Below are 18,644 nucleotides of genomic sequence, written 5' to 3'. Positions count from 1 at the left end.
ATGGTTTAGTATTAAAAAAAAAAAACAAAAAAAAAAAAAAAACCTTTCAACTGACTGCGAACGTCTCGTAAAACATTTGGAGAATTTTGTAAAAACTCAAAAGTAAAACCTGTTAATATCACTTTTAAAAGGTTATGGTAAAACAGTTTTCTTAACAGCTTGAACAGCTGGCACCTTCCTCCGTTCTTTTGTAATCATATCCATTATTGAAGCTCATTATCAGAAGAATGCTAATTGCAGAAGACATATCGTAAGTATTGCTTTTCGTTAATTGAAAGCAAGGTTACGTTTGCTTAGCAGTCAGTCAGTGCTGTTCAAATGCTTCGTTTTTTTTTTTTCCTCTTCTCGGTTTACTTAGAAAATAAAATTACAACTCTATGCCTGTTTCACTGTATCACTTGCAGGCATTCGACATTTTCATTGATATCCCACCAACAACAGTATTCCGTTAAAAGATGGAACAAAAAAGAAAAAAATATTTGCAGCCCAGTTCTTCTTAATGATGTTGGCGCCACATTGACTGAAGCAAATTAAATAGGTCGCAAAATGTCGAAAACAGATGACAGAGCCTCGGTAATCGAAATGGCAAGCTATTAAAGCATTCGCTTTTCAAACGAAACTTTGTACCATCGAACGGTAAATACATCAAGTTGAATATCATTCGATATTTAAAGCTACGAAATGCGTATTTACCCAAATAAAGTCAGTTGCTCCAGAGTGCAATTGTTCTGCGAAACAGTCAAAAAGCAAAAGCCAAGCCCAGGGCTCACTAAAAAATTTATATTTTTTATGCACAAGCATAAGCTAAGCATGTTGCTAAGAAACAAAGTTGTTTGGTTTTTGGAGTTGCAGGCGATATTATGGCAAAGATAAAATACGCAAGTGTTTATGACTTCCCCTAAGACGAACATCCCCATCACTGAAACAAACTTATTTACGATAGGAAGTTAGCAAAGTGAAAAATTGCAATTGAAACGACTCCAGATCCAGTGCTTCTAATAAAAGGGCCACTGATGGCTACGAACTATAAGACTTTCTTGTCACCTATCAGGACGAAACGGTTGCAAGGATGCTTGGCCGGGAAGTTTTCATATGCTTGCCCTTAAGGCGCATTTTTCTTTCCTCTTTTTGAATTCTTGTGAGTTGATCAATTTGTGAGCCCTGACTGCTGGGTGCGGCCCTTCGGGGAGTACTCGTGATGGTTGTGATTAGCAGTTCCAAGCCAAAGTGGACCGATCGAGTGCAGCTAGGCCTCACCACTGACCAGAGTGGGGTTTATTGATCCACACGCAATAACCTGTTCTGGACACTGGTGCTGCTTTGACCTCTACTCTGTGGGGATTGTCTAACTCGCCAGGTGGCCCATATTACGCTTGTAAGTGGCTTGGGCCACCGTGGGGTTAAGCCATCATGGCAGGAACCCACGTTAAACCCATGCTACAAATCTGTCCTTAAAGCTAGATTTTCGTGAAGATGCATTTTGCTGCACAAACTATAGAAATATTGTAATCATCAGATCGTATTTGAAAAAGGCAACATATTTGCTATGTTATACATATATATATAAACCAATACTGGGCTTAAAGATTTCATACATTAATTATACATTTATTTGACTTGATTATATCGGTACAAAGATATGAGCGAGTAATTTGCGTAACCAAAAATGGAGAAGAATTGTATATACGCTTTACGGACAAATTTTGCCACCCATCGTTTCACACTACAGATGCGTCACATTGTCAATATAAACTTTATTACGGTCGGCCGCAGGAAATGTTTAAGCGTAAATGCTTGTTCGTTAGTTTCGCTCTCCTTACTGTTTTAATTTAAATGGCTTTGGTAAATAGTTGCTCTGAACTTTAAATTAATGTAGATGTAGAACAAAAAGCCCAAGAGTACCAAACGGTTTCAATAAAATATATATACTTTTTCCCACCCCCTCTATGCGACCAACTTTCTCTTCAAGCGTTGCGAACACGATGACAAAGAGAATACATTTTGTAATTCTTCGTAAGACTGCAGGTCATGAATATATCCCGTGAAAATTTCCCGTGAAATTGCTCTTTAGTAGTGAGATACAACCGCTCAGGATACGTTGGCTTCTTTGAAATGTTCCAGCATATAGAAATTTTCCTTTCATATGTATGAGCAAACGAACTTGCGATAAATTATTAGGACAAACTTGAATTTCTTACGAAGAACAAAGTAACAAAGAGATTAAAACTCTGACGATGACAACAATGAATAGAGAGGAAATCACGTCGCTTATCTAAAAGGAACATCATTCGTAGCGAAAATAGATTTTCGTTAACATTTCTATATCATTTCATTAATGCTGATACCGCCAATTCTGTTTGTTAATCCAGTTGTTAATACAGCACATACAGCAACATACGCATTAATGGATAATGCATCTATATATATGCATACATATATATATATATATATATATATATATGTGCGTGTGTGTGTATAGCGAACATGGTATGTATAATGGAGCGAAAATGAGGATGCGGCTAATTAAATGAAAATTTTTAATTTGTATATGTGTGCAAGTGTATGTGTGTGTGTGTGTATATATGAGGGAAATGTTGGCGATGTCATTGTGCTATGTTGTCAAAAGCAATGACAGCTGTTGATGTCGATACACATACACAATAAACATTGTAGTTTTTGTAGTATTTGTTGATACTGCTATCTGCCTTTATTGTTGTTGTTGGTCTGTTAACTAGCTAAAGAGAATGATGATTGCAATGATGTTATTGTTGTGCTTGAAAATTTAACGAAGCATTAAGAACAAGACGCGTCATACACCACGATTGATAACACTACTACTCTCAGTTGTTGCTGTGTGTTATAATGTTGTTGTGCTTAATTATAAAGCTTTGCTTGCTGTTGCTGCTGTTGCGGATATTGTTTCATTCCATTCCAACCAACTCGCCATTTATTTCCCTGGGCTCACCAACTGTTTTTGCCAACAAAAAGCAAACGACATCAACAGCACTGCACAATACAGAGCCTAACAGAATAACAACTAAAATCAATTTAAATATTTCGTTTGTAGTCAAGCTGTTGCTGATAATGAGTGCCTGTCACATTCTGTTGTGTTGGTCTCCTTGGGGTCCTTGTTTTTGTTTTTTTTTTTTTTTTTTTCTTTTTTTTTTTTTTTTTTTTTTGTTATTCTTCCATTTGTAAAGAACATAAATTAGCTTGAATATTGTTTTTGTTGCTTTTGACACTCTTACACAGTTTTCCTATGTCCTTTTATTTTTTAAATGCTTTTTAATTTTAGTAACACAGAACTTTCTTTTACAATCAGTGCGCACCGTTCAAGCATATTAAACATTCTCTTTGTTTTGCATTGTAACATTTTTGAACAGAGAAGAGACTGGCGAGAAGACATGACGAAAGACAAACGATCGGTGGGATGAGATGGCAAAAATCGGGCAAAGGAAAGCGAGCAGCGCCAGAAAGAGACAACATACTAGTAGAAGACAAAGAAAGGGTTAATGGGAAAAGAATTGACAAAAAAAAAAACCGGTGACAGAAAACAAGGGCACCCAACGACAAGACGAAAATGATTAGTGGCAAGAAAGACTGGCGAGCAAAAAGACTAACTGCCAGCAAGACTGGCGACACGAAATACTAGTGACAAGCAATACTACCGACAAAACTAGTGACCGGAAAGACTAGGGACAAGCCATGCTAGTGACAAGGAACACTAGCGACAAAACTTGCGATGAGATATACTGGCGACAAATCCAAGCGACCAGAAAGACTAGCAACAAAAATACTGGGGCCAAGCAACGCTAGCGCCAAAACTAGCGACCAGAACAGCTAGATAACAGCTAGAACGACTGGCGACAAGAAATACTAGTCACAAGCAATACTACCGACAAAACTAGTGACCGGAAAGACTAGGGACAAGGAATACTAGCGACAAAACTTGCGATAAGATATACTGGCGACAAATACAAGCGACCAGAAAGACTAGCGGACAAAAAGACTAGCGATAAAAAATACTGGGGACAAGCAACGCGAGAACAGCTAGATAATAGCTAGGACGACTGGCGACAAGAAATACTAGCGACAAGCAACACTAGCGGCAAGAAAGACTAGCGGCTCGTAAAACTGGTAAGAAGAAATAGCAGCGACGAGAAAGTTTAGCGGTCAGAGGGATTAGCGACAAGAAATACTGGCGAGAAGACTAGCTACCCGAAAGGCTAGCCACAAGAAAGTCCAGCGAAAAAGAAACAGACTAGTGACAGACCAATAGATCAATGACAAGCAGTTATTATATAGAAAAAGCTAGCAAGAAGAAGAGATAATCGCGAACCGAACACGCGGGGAAGACAGCAAGTAATTAGTGGGAAGAAGTGACAAAACTAGCAAGACAATAACAAATTTTGGCAATAAGAGACTAGCGAGACGAGAAAAAACTAATGAAAAAAGAAAAGTCCAGCAAAGGTGAAAAGAAAAAAAAAAAAAAACATAAAGTTGGCGAGAAACGATGAAAAACAAGAACAGAAACAAGTTGAAGAAAAGGCATTCGTTTATAATTTAAATTTGCTTTAGAAAATACATTTTTTTTTTTTTCTAAAATTTTGCAAGAGTGATAAAAATTTTTAAAAGAAAATCCATAATTACTAGCATCAGCACTTGCAGGCTTAAAATGTGCTGCCAACTGTGTAATGGAAAAAAATTTCGTAGTAGCAAATTATGGCAAATAGCAAAACTAACAAACACATGCGTACATGCGCATGTATGCATACATGCAAAACATACACACACATGCATATATTAACACTTTACACAGCCCGAATAAAGCTACGATTTTAAATGAATTGAACTTTGTTGGCACAACTGCACGTTTTTGTACTTGACTTTAACAACTCTCAGCAAAATACACTTACGCACACACGTAAACGCATAAAAATGAATTTATACGAAACGCACGTAAAAAACAAACTCATACATATAACCACAGTAAAAAGTCGAAATACAAAGATATTACACATCCACAGCAGGCAGCAAAATGGTAAGAGAAATATACAGACCAAGGCAGTCAGGCATGCAGCAGCATCAGACGGCAAATGATGAAAAACAACATTAGGTGAGATTTGCCCGCAGTAACAACAAAAAGGGTGGGAAATGGGGTTGGGGGGGTTGGAGGGGGAAGAGAAGTAACAACATTGATAGTTAGAGAAAGCATACTCCTCCAGTATGGAGCACAATCCATGCCAATGACAGCTTTCTATAAAAACATTTAAATATACATAGAGGTAGTGTTTTAGAAATGAATAAAAAAAAAAAAAAGGCAAAAAAGGGAAAACGTTCAGTTGTGTAACACACGTATAAAAAATAAATTGTCCGCACAACTGTTTAGATTCTGCTTTTCAGCTGTTATTTTTGTTAGTATTTGCTGTTGCCTGTGACTATCATACTCAGCACCCAGTCAAGCAACCGAACATTTTCGCTATAACTGCTGACTGCACGTAAAGTAAGACGGAAAAGAAAAAAAACATAATTTAAGGCATAAGCAGGAACACTAAAGTCAAATTGTAACAATTATTAAAAAAGCATTTTGAGAAATCTTATTAATTGAACTGTGTTGTTGTTGCATTATATTAGTTAGTTAGACCTTTTAATAAATATTTGTTGAACTGGTTGCTCTCTTAGCGTTAATCGGAGAAACAACGGTTTAGGCGAAATTATTAAAATTTCTTCATTTGAAAGCAGATCCGGTTTCATTGCAGGTGTGTCTCGTAGTTGTCCCCATGTTAGTTAACTTGACATTTAATGCATGAGGAAAACACGTAAGTTTTTAACTTTCATTCATAATCTTTCGCAAATGATTACTCGAATTGCATTTTACATGTAAGGTTATGTCAAAAACATAATTCCATATTGTGGACACATGCCACTGTATATATATAAGGAGCTAATGCCTAAACGCCTAAAGAAACCCTACACGTATAGCCTTCTTTCAGATGACATTATGAAAAGGAATCTTCCGATAAGATAATGCCTATGAAACAATAAAATTTAAAATATTACTTGTCTATACATTACCTATATTGCATTACATTCGTTCGAATTTTTGCTATATATATACATAAAGCATCCTTTTCATGAGAATCCTTATATGAGAAATGTTCCGAAAAATGAACTAATGTGGTACGATATTTAATAAAGTTAGTTTGTATGTCAGAGCAGTACTCTGGACAAATTTCGATCACCAAACATTAACGATTGCATTCTGCGGCATTAAAATGGGGTTTCGTAAGTGAATCTAAAAAAAACTTAATACAATAAGTCGAAGAGTGTACGAATTTCTCAGGGAAAGCAATAACTATTAGTTTTACGAATTAAATATAGAATAAGTAGAACTACTAGAAATGCTAAGTTTATTGCGTAGAGATTTATTTGCGTCACTTTCTAAAAGTTGAGTTAAAATCCAAACCAAATGCAATGCAGGTTCTTCTCTCTCCAGCAAAGTTGACGATTAGTACCTAATATTGATATTACATAGCAACAGCGGGCAGACGAGTTTAAAGCCAAGTCTTTCACTATTACTTTCCCATTTCTTCCTTGCTTCCTATTTCGTCTTTGCATAATGGTCTTCCTTTTTTTTTTTCTCAGCCTTTGTCCGTCCCGTGTTTTGTTAATACGTGGCATTAAAAACAAGACGGACAGACGGACATAAAAGCTTGTATCGATTCAGAAGCTGATTATAAATTTATTTAAACCACTGGTGCATACTGACAGCGTGGTTGAGTCAAAAAGACGAAAGGAGTTTTTAAGCACAAACGTGATAAAAATTCTTAAGGCTTTTCTTCACAATGTCATCTAAATGCCTTCGTTAGGGAGGAAATCCAACCTCTTTACACTATTCATTAAGCATTTAGTTTAAAGTCAAATCTAAATTTATTGCTATTAAAATGTTTGCACACCCTACACATCATATGTAGATTAACAGATTAACGTAGTGATATAAAAGATGTTATCGAATAAATTGATTTATCTGTTATAGTTCTTTCGTCTTAAAATATCTCTTGATTTGTGCGGTTGAAGAAGACATTTTGATTAAAAGTTTTATTACTGAATATAATAATTTTCCTCCGAATGAGAACAGTATCGAATGATTGATTATGTAATAAAGAATACGAAAATAAAAAATATATTCTCAATCTGCCTCGTAGTAGGACTTGTACTTTAGAAAGTTATTTTATAATATATCAGGTGTTTAAGTAATTATTTACAACAATTTGTTTACCTTGACAGTAATTATTATATATTTTTTTGGACCCGTATCAATAAAAGATCAACGCAAAAAAATTTAAAAATTATTTCAATATATAGTATCTGCATACAAGGCGTTTACAGCAAATTAACATCTATTAGTAAAAAAAAAAAAAAAAAAAAATTAAAAAGAGAAAAAGAGAAAAAACAAAACAAAACAATGGAACAAAAAAAAAAATTATATTTAAACTAATACATCTGTCAATTGGTTGTATGGCATTTAATAAAATAATTATAACCACAAGGTGTTCTATAAAAACAACATTACACAAACACACGGATGCGATGAGAAATAGCAGTTTTGAGTCCAGGGTCGCGACATCTTTTAAATAGCTACAGCAGCTGATGCTTGAACAATGCAAGTCAAACAGTAATGCAGCAACAACCAACCAAGAAAATCAGCTGAATTTAATTCAACTCATATATACCAAAAATGCAATCGAAAGCAAGACTGTTGTAGAAAATGAGAAAAAAAGAAAAAAAAAAAAAAAAAAAAAAAATGCAAAATTGAAGAACACAAAAAAAATATTAAAAAAAAAAAAAAACGCCGGCTGTTAAAAATATATATTCGAACATTGGAAAAACCTAAAGGCTATCCGATCAATATACATACATACATACTACGCAAAAAGAATACGATGTAAGCAATATGCAAAGGACAAGAAGCATTTGCGTGGCTGCTGATGCCGCTGCTGTTGCTGTTGCCGTTTCTTTTTTTCTTATGCCGTTTCTGTTGCTGTTGCTGCTGCTGCCGGATAAACGGAAAAGAACAAATGTTTGATGTTGCATACTTGTGTGCACGCGGGGACACATATACACAATTTGCACGTGTTACAATTCTGCGTTTTGTAGCAGGAGCAAAGAATGCTATGAAAGGAATGCGAGAAAAATGTCTTAGTTTCGTAAAGTGTTCCACAGGCATTTATCAAAAAGTTGATAAACCACCACCACCATAACACCAACACCATCATCTCAAACGTTCGTAGAACGGAAGAAGCGTTTGTGTCACCGAATGTATACCAAAGAGAAAGAAAAGAAAAGAAAAAAAACAGCTGTTTTCTTTTTACCTTTACAGCATATTGCAGTAATACAGCGCAAACGCTATTGCGAGAGAGGTCGGCAAAGAGCATCTCATCTTGAAAGAGACCGCAAATAACATTGATGATGGCAGAGAGTTATCAAGCAATTACGTTTGTTTTGAATTGTCTGCTGCTAGCAATTCGCATATAACAACTGGCTGTTGTAACAGCAACACGTCTTGACGGAAAGCTAATAATACAAATTAAATATATATATATATATATATATATATATATAAGGACCGAATAACAACAAAACGTTGCTCTTGTTGAAGTTTTTGTTAGATTATGTGTTCGGTTTCTGAACTATGAACTATCACTCTCTTCGTGCGTTCATTTTATAACAAACAAAACAGTAGAAAGCGCACTTCATATAGCAGTGATCTGGAGCGGTTGGTGGCGGTGGTGATTGTTAGAGGGTAGGTCGGTTTTACGAAACAATTTCGGTTTTTATGTGTATCGTGTATGTACCGTGAGGTAAACAACAATTTTTGCATACTATATATGCATTCACATTCATAACGTACGTATCGTATGAGTTCAAGAAATTCCACTGGATAAAATTCAGTTGTTTCAGTTGCTTTGCAAACGTCCACATGGCTGGTTGTGTGGTTCGTGCCTTTGACTTGAAGAAAAAAATGAAGAAAAGCAATAAAAGAAGAGATAAATAAACAAAAATAAATTAAAACATTAAAAAAAAAAAGAAAAAAAAAGAAAAGCTTCCTGTGAACGATTGTGCGAATAATATTTGAAAATGATACATATATAGAAAAAAAAAAAAAAAAAAAAAAAAAAACAAACAGTCTATTATAACAATAACAAAGCAAGTAAAAGAAAATGATGAGAAAATGAAAAACCAGTTTGCCGCAATTTCACTTTACTTAAGTGCGTCTACTTGTCTGAAGAGAAAATTCAAGGTTGCTCTTGTCCTAATACAACACGTGCTGCTGCTACCTTTTGCTAAAAGTGCTCTAATGTTCGGAATCAAACTGTAAAAAATAAATAAATAAATAAATAAATAAATAATGTCAATAATAATGTTCAACTCAGTTGAAAAGTGAAAAAGAAACTGAAGTAGTCAAGCGGAGTAACGGACGATAGCATTGATGTGGTATTAAAAATACTGTAAAAAAGGTCGCATTATATATATACATATATATATAATTGTGCAAAATTTTTCCAATTATCTGGCGATTTGTTTTGCAATCTATTCTATTATGTTAATTTATTCGTGGACCGAGTTTTGGTGGTGCTTATCAAAAGAAACAAGTTTCAAAGATAAATAAAATAAATATTACGATCTAAAATAGATTTAAGGCAAACAACATACAACAAAAGTTCGATAGCTATGGTAAGTACAAAAGTAAATAATAATTCAAAAGTTAAATAGACTTTTTAGTTGACTCTTCCATATGCACATATACTTCTACACAAACACACGATATAAAGAGAAAAGATATATTATATGTGGGGTAAAAAAAATTGCGTCTTCAGAGATATGCAGCCCTAATCTCTCGTATTTCAAAAAAATTTCTAAACCACCTTCTACGGAAGTAATCTTAGATAGAGTCAAGCAAAAGCTGACAAAATAAATGCTTCTAGCTCTTGGCCTGGCAACTATGAGAGCACGTGCTAGTAGGGAAACCAAATTTTGTCATTTGCTTTCCTTTACTTAATCTCCTGGCTTTACTTCTGGCTACTGCAGGCACTTATTTATTGTAACCGTTTACTAACTAAGAGTAACTAATTTCATCAATTCTTTTGTAGCATTGAGGTCTTCACATCCAAGACTTGCAAGGAAAGTCTTGAGTTTTATTCAGAAATCTTTGTTATTAACAATACGTTTTACTTGCGATAAAGCCTTTCATGATTCCTCACTGAGTATCAGTGTTAATAAAATCTATTGCCTTTTTTTTTAGCTTGTTTTAATGAATAGTCTCAAGCCTAATTAGTACATGATTAACAAAGAAAATTTTTGAAACTTGGTAAGACCAAGCAAATTATTCCATACAATGGACAGTCCGTCGAAAAAAAACAATGGGCCGCTTGAAATTTTCGCCTTTTCTAGGGTCTTTGGCATGTAAAGTTTTCATTGCTGTTCTCAAATAATGTTTTAAATTTTTCTGAACATCAGATAGAGCAGTTTCAGCATTTCAAAATGCTAGGATAGATTGAAATATGTCGGGATATATATACTTACTTGTCTTTATATTTTGTTAATAAATTTACAAAGTGTAGATTTAAAGCCTGCCGGATAACTTAGATCATAACCCAGCCTGCGTTGAAAACTCTACCGCTCTTGGGATTTAGACTTGGGATTATAGAGTTGTTAGTCGCGACCCTTCGTTTGCACGACTACTACTCATGCGGATATGGATATAGATATACGCATATACATATACATATACATTTGTTTTCACCAGCTAAGGATGATATTCATTCTATCGATATGCAAAACCAAGTTCCATTGAAGCTACAAAATATATATTATGTTGATTACTATCCATTTCTGATTCGATTAAGTCATGTTCGCTTGTGTAATGCCTGCGATAAGCATTCTCTTCGCTTAAGATTTGCAAAGGCGAAAAGGCGGCTTTGCTTATTACTAATTAATTACAATCGATATAATGATAATTAAGGCATATATTCTCCAGGCCCTGTACCATAAGTCGGTCACATCCACCCAACGTTATATATAATATTGATGATTAATTCATTTTGTCTTAGTTTGTTTCTTTAAAATATGATGATCGCGTATAAAAGATTCGGCCACAGCGGACTACAATTTTCTTATTTGCTATTTTATGAGTAAAAATTTGTTTTGTCAATCAGAAGCCCTATAAAAAAATATTCAAAACGTACCGTAAACATTTGCACAATAAATATAATAAATCAAGAAGATTGCTTTTACTGCGAATGAGTGAATACGTGGTAAGTGATCACAAGATTGATTAAAGGGTAATTTCACATAACTGCTTTAATCTTTCCATTCAGTATTTTCGAATAAGAAATCAAATCTCTTTAAAATGACTTTATCCATTTATTTATTAGCTTGAGTATTTCATGTATTCCTTCCCTCCTCTGTCTTATATGAAACGACAAACAATATTTAAAACTTTGCGGTCATATGACCCATTGCTCTCATCTACCGCAAAATGATAAACCAATAATATTATTTATGAACACTATAACTTTGCACATTTTCCCTTGAATCGTACTTTTTTTTTAAGCAAAAATTAGAGAACCTTAAAGACTTCCAGAAGGTCTCTAAAAAACACTCCGCTCTTCCTTGTTACATTTTCACGATTAGCAGTAGCATAAGTAAATTTTAGCTGAGTTTCGGTGTTTTACACTTTAATAAACCAATCGAATACATTCAATCCTTAATAAAATGTGTCTTAAGAGCAATCGTGAATATTTATTACACTTAGTGTTATGTAAAATTTGCTACTATGTAAATGAAACAACAATATGTAACATGCAACTGACTTTCTGCATATGTCCGATTCCTTTATGTTGCACGATATATCCGTAATATTCGCCGACTAACCCTCCGATTTGTATTATTAGTATTATTATTATTATTATTAATTTCGCCAGAGAAATAAATTTTAAGACTAAACTCTTAAAGCCCTAGCATCTAAGGCTATCTATCGGCTTTTATTAAAAACTCTATCGCATTTGAGATTCGAATCTTCGACCATTGAGTTGCTAGTCGAGATTCCTCGCCTTCGGCCATTTAGGCGGAGCCGATTTGTAAATAATCATCGAAAAATAGGAATAAAAAGAATTGATTTTCATTTCAAAACTTGATCTATATAGAATTGAATCGATGCAGTGAATAAATGCGCAAAACAATAGACAAATGCACGGATTAAACTGAATGTTATAGCATTGATTTTAGAGATGAATAAGATAAGGTTCATGTAATAATGTCTCCTAACATTATACATACATTATTTCCAAATCTATTATTATTATTATTATTATTAATTTCGCCAGAGAAATAAATTCTAAGACTAAACTCTTAAAAGCACTAGCATCTAAGGCTATCGGCTTTTATTAAAAACTCTACCGCACTTGAGATTCGAACCCACGACCATTGACTTGCTAGTCGAGATTCCTCCCCTTCGGCTACTCAGGCGGATCCAAATCTAAAAAACAATAAATTTAGACTTCACGACGTAGTATATATATATACATTTCGAGAAGTTTGCTTTTTCATAGCTTTAAACAAGTTTTCAGGGCTTTTCATGGCAATAGGAGCAATTTTTTATCCCTATGATACCAAAGGATTAATAACTCGAAGCAAAAGAATGTGGTAGTGGATATTAGTCGATGATGATATTATTCTTAAAACGAAAGATTTATGTAATATTCATATACACAAATATACATACATACACACATATATGTTGATGTATTGGCTGGCTCTATATAATAAAAAATATATATATATATATTTTTTTTTTAAGTGGAATTTTCATGTTAAAATAAATATTTCGCTTGGTGTTTAAAATGAGTACATATTATAAAAATCTGAATATATATGTGTTCACGATGTACATGAGAATGCGTAAATGTTTTCTATCGTTTAATTTGACACATTGGAGAGCATTTTTTTTATTTTTTTTTTATTTTACAAAAAAATAAATAAAAAATAAAAATAAACATCTGCAAACAATCGCCCCACAAAAATTGTTATTTCGGTTGTTGTTGTTGTTATTGTTAATGTATCCAATGTGTAAAATATGAAATCTGGTTTGTGTTTTTTTTTTCTTTTTTTCTTTTTTTATAAATATATGTGCGCATGTATATGCGTATGTGTATAATTTTTGACATTTGTTTAAACGGTACTGAGAGTGAATGTATATTAAACAACAAGACAAATAACAGCAATGAAAAACCAGATGCAAGCAGATTTTTTTTTCCCGATTTTAGCATTTGCTATTTATTAATAAATTTAACTTACATTTTGTCTTTATGCAAATTTTATTATGAAAATATTTCAAGATAGTAAAAGCACACACAACCGCGTCAGTAAATTTGCAAGGTTTGCGCTTTGCAAAAAGAGGAAGAAAAACATTTGAAAAATGCTGCCGACCTATATAATATAACACATCGGTTAACAATTCCCGGCAAAATAGATGTTGTCGTTAACAAAATACGTTGAACGTCAAGCGAATTCTATTGGCATTTTGTGAAATTTCGATCATTTAAATAAGTGAAGTGACGTCTGTTGCGTTCAAAAGAATGAAAAATGCGAACTTCTTGCGTTGAACATTGGGAAACACTCTTCAAAGTCGGCGTGAAGCGTTATGGCAATTTGCCCGCGTTGAGAGCAACAACCTATCGATCGTTGGCTGATTGTAACCGACGTCGTGTGCGAGCATCGATGATGTATAATGAGATGTATAATGAGATACTGATAGTTGCTCTCTTGTAGTACTACTTGCCAATCTCAAGAGAGCGCCGCAAAGAAAATGATCGGAGTTGAATGATAGGATCTGTTCCTATTTCTGAACCTATTTCTTGGTCTTGAAGGTGTTGACGTTTCGTAAAAGGGCGTTGAAGTTATAGAAGCAATGAAGGAAGTCGTGTCGATAAGGAAACTAGCGAGTAGAAAAAGACTTTTCTTATTACTTAATCCCGGGAATTATTGATCGATGTATTAAATAATTATGGTCGTCTCTTAAAACCATTGGCAATCTCAAAAAGTTTGATCGATCGATAATAGCAATGCGAGGCTGCATGGTTAAAGTTAAATATAGCCCTCTGTTGCTGCTACTGATCAGACCAATACACACTAATACGGGCACACACTTTCGGGCAGATGGCATCGATTGTTAAGAAAGAAAAAATGATAGACAGCCACAAAAGTTGTGGATCTCATTTAGTGATATGTACAGTTGTTTACAGGCTATCTCTAGACACAGATGTTATGGCCGACACTAAACACTACATTTCAAATTTATTTAAAAAGGCAAGGAGGCTAGGCAATCATTGAGGAAAATTTATAATCGATCAATAAATGAGGATTCATAGTTCAGCACTTGTCCAATGGCCGAGTTATGAAAAATTGTATCGCAACACTAAGAAGCTTATCTTGCAAATCATCAAACTAAAGATTTAACTTTGCATTTCCTTGCTTTTCAGTTACTTCAATAGTTCCATAAATCAAAAAAAAAAAAAAAAAAAAAAAAAAATAGATCGAAGAAGAAATATATAGAAGAGGGGAGAATTTCACGATATTTTGATGAAATATGGCACCCTTTTTAAAAAAGTATCCTATGGAAAACACAAATTGAATCCGACGATTTTTGGAGGAAATCTCGTTCTAACGCTATGTATTGGTAAAAAAGCAGCGCTTGGGATGGGACAATTTTGCGAAGCCCGTTTCATATACACTTTTGACGAAAACTACAACTTAAATGTGATCAGTGTAAAGACTGGTTGCCAATGCACCGCCCGCAGTACTATTTGAAATATAAATGTACTGTGCTCGATAAGGACTACATATCACTTTACTTTCCGTGCAGTATTGTTCTCATGGAAGGCCAATCTCAACTTGCTAACAAGGTGTAACATTTGATATGTCAAGTAAAAACCTGTAATTTTTTATAGCTAAGTTGAAAGGGTATTTAAAGGTTGGTCTTGCCTTACCATAGTTATTTTGAATACATTTCTTATTACACACATAAATACAAGAAGATCTTTTCTTCGTCTTAAGGCTTCCAAGCCCTACAGGAAGCCCTACTGTTTCATTACGTTGCAGACCTGGTGATAGTATGATGAGCTCTATCTAAGCTCTGTGCAATTGTACGAATATTTCAATTCAAATATCTCGCATCAAATGATCGATATCTCGAAAAGTATTCGCCGGTCAGAGTTTGGATTAAAGTTCTCGCGTCATATATGAACCCTAATAATTTATGAATGTTTTTAATTTTTTACATCACGCGTAGGCATCCGATACGTCTTCTCATTCCGTAATAAAAATTATTTACGCAGGTGTCAAATAACACTGAACGCATATGTTATCACGCTTGCCTTGATACGTACATACATATGTTTTAACCGACGAATATTTTTATCAGGCAGATGAGCAATTGGACAATTAATTGATGATAAATTGTTTTTAAACGGAAAAGGGCCGAAATTAGTCTGCCAGACATATGCGCAGTACGTTCGTAGTAAATGTAAAAAAAACAGAAGAAAAAAAAAAAAGTCTAAAAAAAGTACAATAAAAAAAAAACAAAAAACAAAAAACAAACATAAATGCAGACATATGTTTTTTTCGCAAATTAGTTAAAAGCCAGAAAACATTTCTTTCTGAACAATTTTTTACGACTGTTGCCTGATATGTATAAATATTTACGTAATTATTAACAGACGTTTCTGTTCACGACTGCAACAATGAATCAGTTACGTTCATTACACACATGTGTGTGTGTGTGTGTGTGTGTATGTGTTTTAGATCACACACTTTTTGATTGTTTATTGCTTAATTTTATCCAATTTACGCCAGTAAGAGGCAGCTACTGCCGTTGGAAGCAGTATAAAGACGCACATAAGTAAAGCATTGCGAACACAGACTCAGACAGAGGACCTCTCATTGCCAGACTGCTTGCCAGTTATGATTGCTATTGCTGCTGATGTTAATGTTTGCCAGGCTGAACATTATTGGCAGAGTAACAAAAGAGCCGAAAATGACGAGAGCAGACAAAAAGCCGGAACCGGAACTATTGATAGTTAAGCTGTGCGATTTCTGGCATTGCAACTAATGGTGACAATAATCATCATCTGTGCAATAAAGCGTCACTTACGGCAGCGAAGCGGTGTATGCATTCAACACATGCCGATATGTGCGTTTGTATTAATTGTCGTTGCCATTGTCGTTGCTGTTGTTGTTGTTGTTGTTGTTGATATGTGCACGTGCGATTGTATATCTGTGTGTGTGCACATACGTATATCAAAGTATGCGTTTGCATTGTGTTTGACCAGCATTACCAATGGAATTTGACAGTTGTTGTCTGGCAACTCGAGCACACGCATTTCCCTATACATATATATATATATATATATATAACATTTTCACGGTGGTTTTATTTCATCCACATGTGCTGCGTTCTGTTATTATTGTATTTATAATCATTTTACGTTTATTTCTGTTGTTCTCATTGCTTCAATGTTTATCCTTTCAGCGTATTGTTCCACATTGTTTTTTTTCTTCTTTTTCTCATATTATTTTAGCAGTTGTTATTATTGATGATGATGTTGTTATTATTTTGTTGTATCTTCTGTTTTTAATTTGTGAGTCTTGTTGTCAAAAACATATACGAAATCTCACCTACAAGGTTTACATAAACATATTTATCCTATAAACGTAGTATAAATCGGCAAATCACATAAAATTTTAAACGGCAACGGTTTTTTTGTTTTTGTTTTTTCAACACCTTACGTAAATAAGCAAACAAAGCACAAATAAGTATATTGTAAGGCGATCAACTCATCTCAATAAGAAACGTAAGCATCACCTATTATAAAGGAGCGACAAAAAAAATATGACTAACTCTTACTTGACTCTTACTTTTATTCTGCCTTTTAATATTTTGTCTATAATTGACTAAAAGAAAAGAACTAAAAGCATTATCTTATGCCACGGGATTCACCATTAGATGCTCTGTGCCATTTTGCTTAATATTATTACTCACATAATGACTTTTCAAAATAAGTCGTTATCTGGGAAGTGGTCGAAAAATTGGTTCCGCCCGAACCGATTTTTAATAATGTTCATCCTTGGATCAAAACACTTCCCATTTACCGAATTTCATCGAAATATCTTAAGGATTATGATCTCTAGGTTCGACGTAAAACAAAACAAGAGAGACAGAAAATTTTAGATCGGTACAGAAAGTGATGCTGAATCGATCGGTGTAAAAAAAAAGTGACTCGATCTTAGCGTCTTTTGGGTGTGGCATGCATCGCGCGAAAACTCATTATAGCCTTGAATCAAAAGCTGTGTAGGGTATAAAAAGAAATCTTACGAAATGAATTTTTCTGCATCTGATATCGCATTTAGAGTTGCCTAACGGCAGACCGGCAAAACATAGTTAAATGTCATAAAAGCATTAAAAAGTGTAGACAAAGAAATGTAAGTTTTAACTATGGTATAAATTAATAAAAATTACTTGCACTCTTACCCAATCTCCGGGATTTGAAGGATATAAGAAAAGCAATATAATGCTTATGTGTGCCACCAACTATTTACAGTTTGAGACCGCCAAGCTTTAATTAGATATCTGCTACTTTGAAGCAAGAAACATAATAACAGCAATACAGGTTACGTTTGCTTGAGAAAACATACGATTTCTGATATATGGAAATTGTGCTATTCACTCGCAGAAAAAATTTCGCTGGCTACTGATAGGAAATGAAGCGAACCTACGTTAGTTATTAACTATTACAATAATATTTTATAAATCACGTGGATCAAAAGACCAGCGAGATTGGTAGACGTGATACAGTAAAAACCGGTCAGGGGAAAACTGTCACTAAACGAGTGGAAAAATAGAAAAATCTTCGACGAAGACTTCATCACCTAAAATTTTTCCCTTGGTTCAGCATTTAAAGCGAGATCTTTGATCCTCTCTTTTCGCCTATCGGTAGACCATCAATTTACTGTGTCATTCCGTCTAGAAATCTGTTGCTGTTCTCGCGGGAATTCATATCGTATTTCGAGATCAATCCAAAGCGGAAGTATTGCAGATAGTCAAAAATGCTTCAGAATATATCTTTAGCTAGAAGCCAATTGAAAGGTTTACATCGCCGCGACCATTGTATTCTCTATGCGTTTGTATAAATATATTATTTACCTTATGATGTAGAACGTGTGAGTAAAAAAGCTAGAAGAAGCTTGAGCGAAGCAAATGGTTGCAATAATGTTGACTCACTAAGTTCCATATGTACCTTAGTATAGGCAGACTTATCGCAATATGAGTAGAACCACAGCCGAGAGTTGACTCCCGATACGCCCTGAATCTATCAGAGAACACATAGAATACTTTGATAGCGTTCTTTGGACAAGGCCTGTCTATCAGCGTTTGATGCCTTTGACTCTGACTAAGTGGCTAAGTTCGAGTTAGCAACGATAAGCTCCTGGCCATCTCGACTTTTTAAAAGAGTTCAAGAGGTCTTCACAATTGCCGAAGTTTTTTAATTGACCGGCAAAATATATAATTAAAAGAGAACGTAAAACAC

General features: G+C 34.3%; 1 protein-coding gene across 3 annotated transcripts in view; it reads left to right on the top strand.

Annotated features, from left to right (window-relative positions):
• The first annotated feature begins 9,169 nt into the window (after positions 1-9,169).
• Positions 9,170-18,644, top strand: part of LOC119636831 (protein CBFA2T2) — a 72,032-nt gene continuing 62,557 nt past the window's right edge. For all 3 annotated transcript variants that reach the window (XR_005247186.1, XM_038032506.1, XM_038032507.1), the window contains exon 1: positions 9,170-9,735. Coding sequence is in view for 1 of the 3 variants with exons in the window: in XM_038032507.1 (XP_037888435.1) it covers positions 9,733-9,735 (3 nt within the window). In the remaining 2 variants the exon portion in view is untranslated. The remainder of the gene's footprint in view (positions 9,736-18,644) is intronic.

This window comes from Glossina fuscipes, unplaced genomic scaffold (assembly GCF_014805625.2).
Source record: "Glossina fuscipes isolate IAEA_lab_2018 unplaced genomic scaffold, Yale_Gfus_2 28, whole genome shotgun sequence".
NCBI classification, from domain to species: Eukaryota; Metazoa; Arthropoda; class Insecta; order Diptera; family Glossinidae; genus Glossina; species Glossina fuscipes.
Note: the sequence above shows the minus strand (reverse complement) of the source record. Positions and strands in the feature narration are given on the sequence as shown.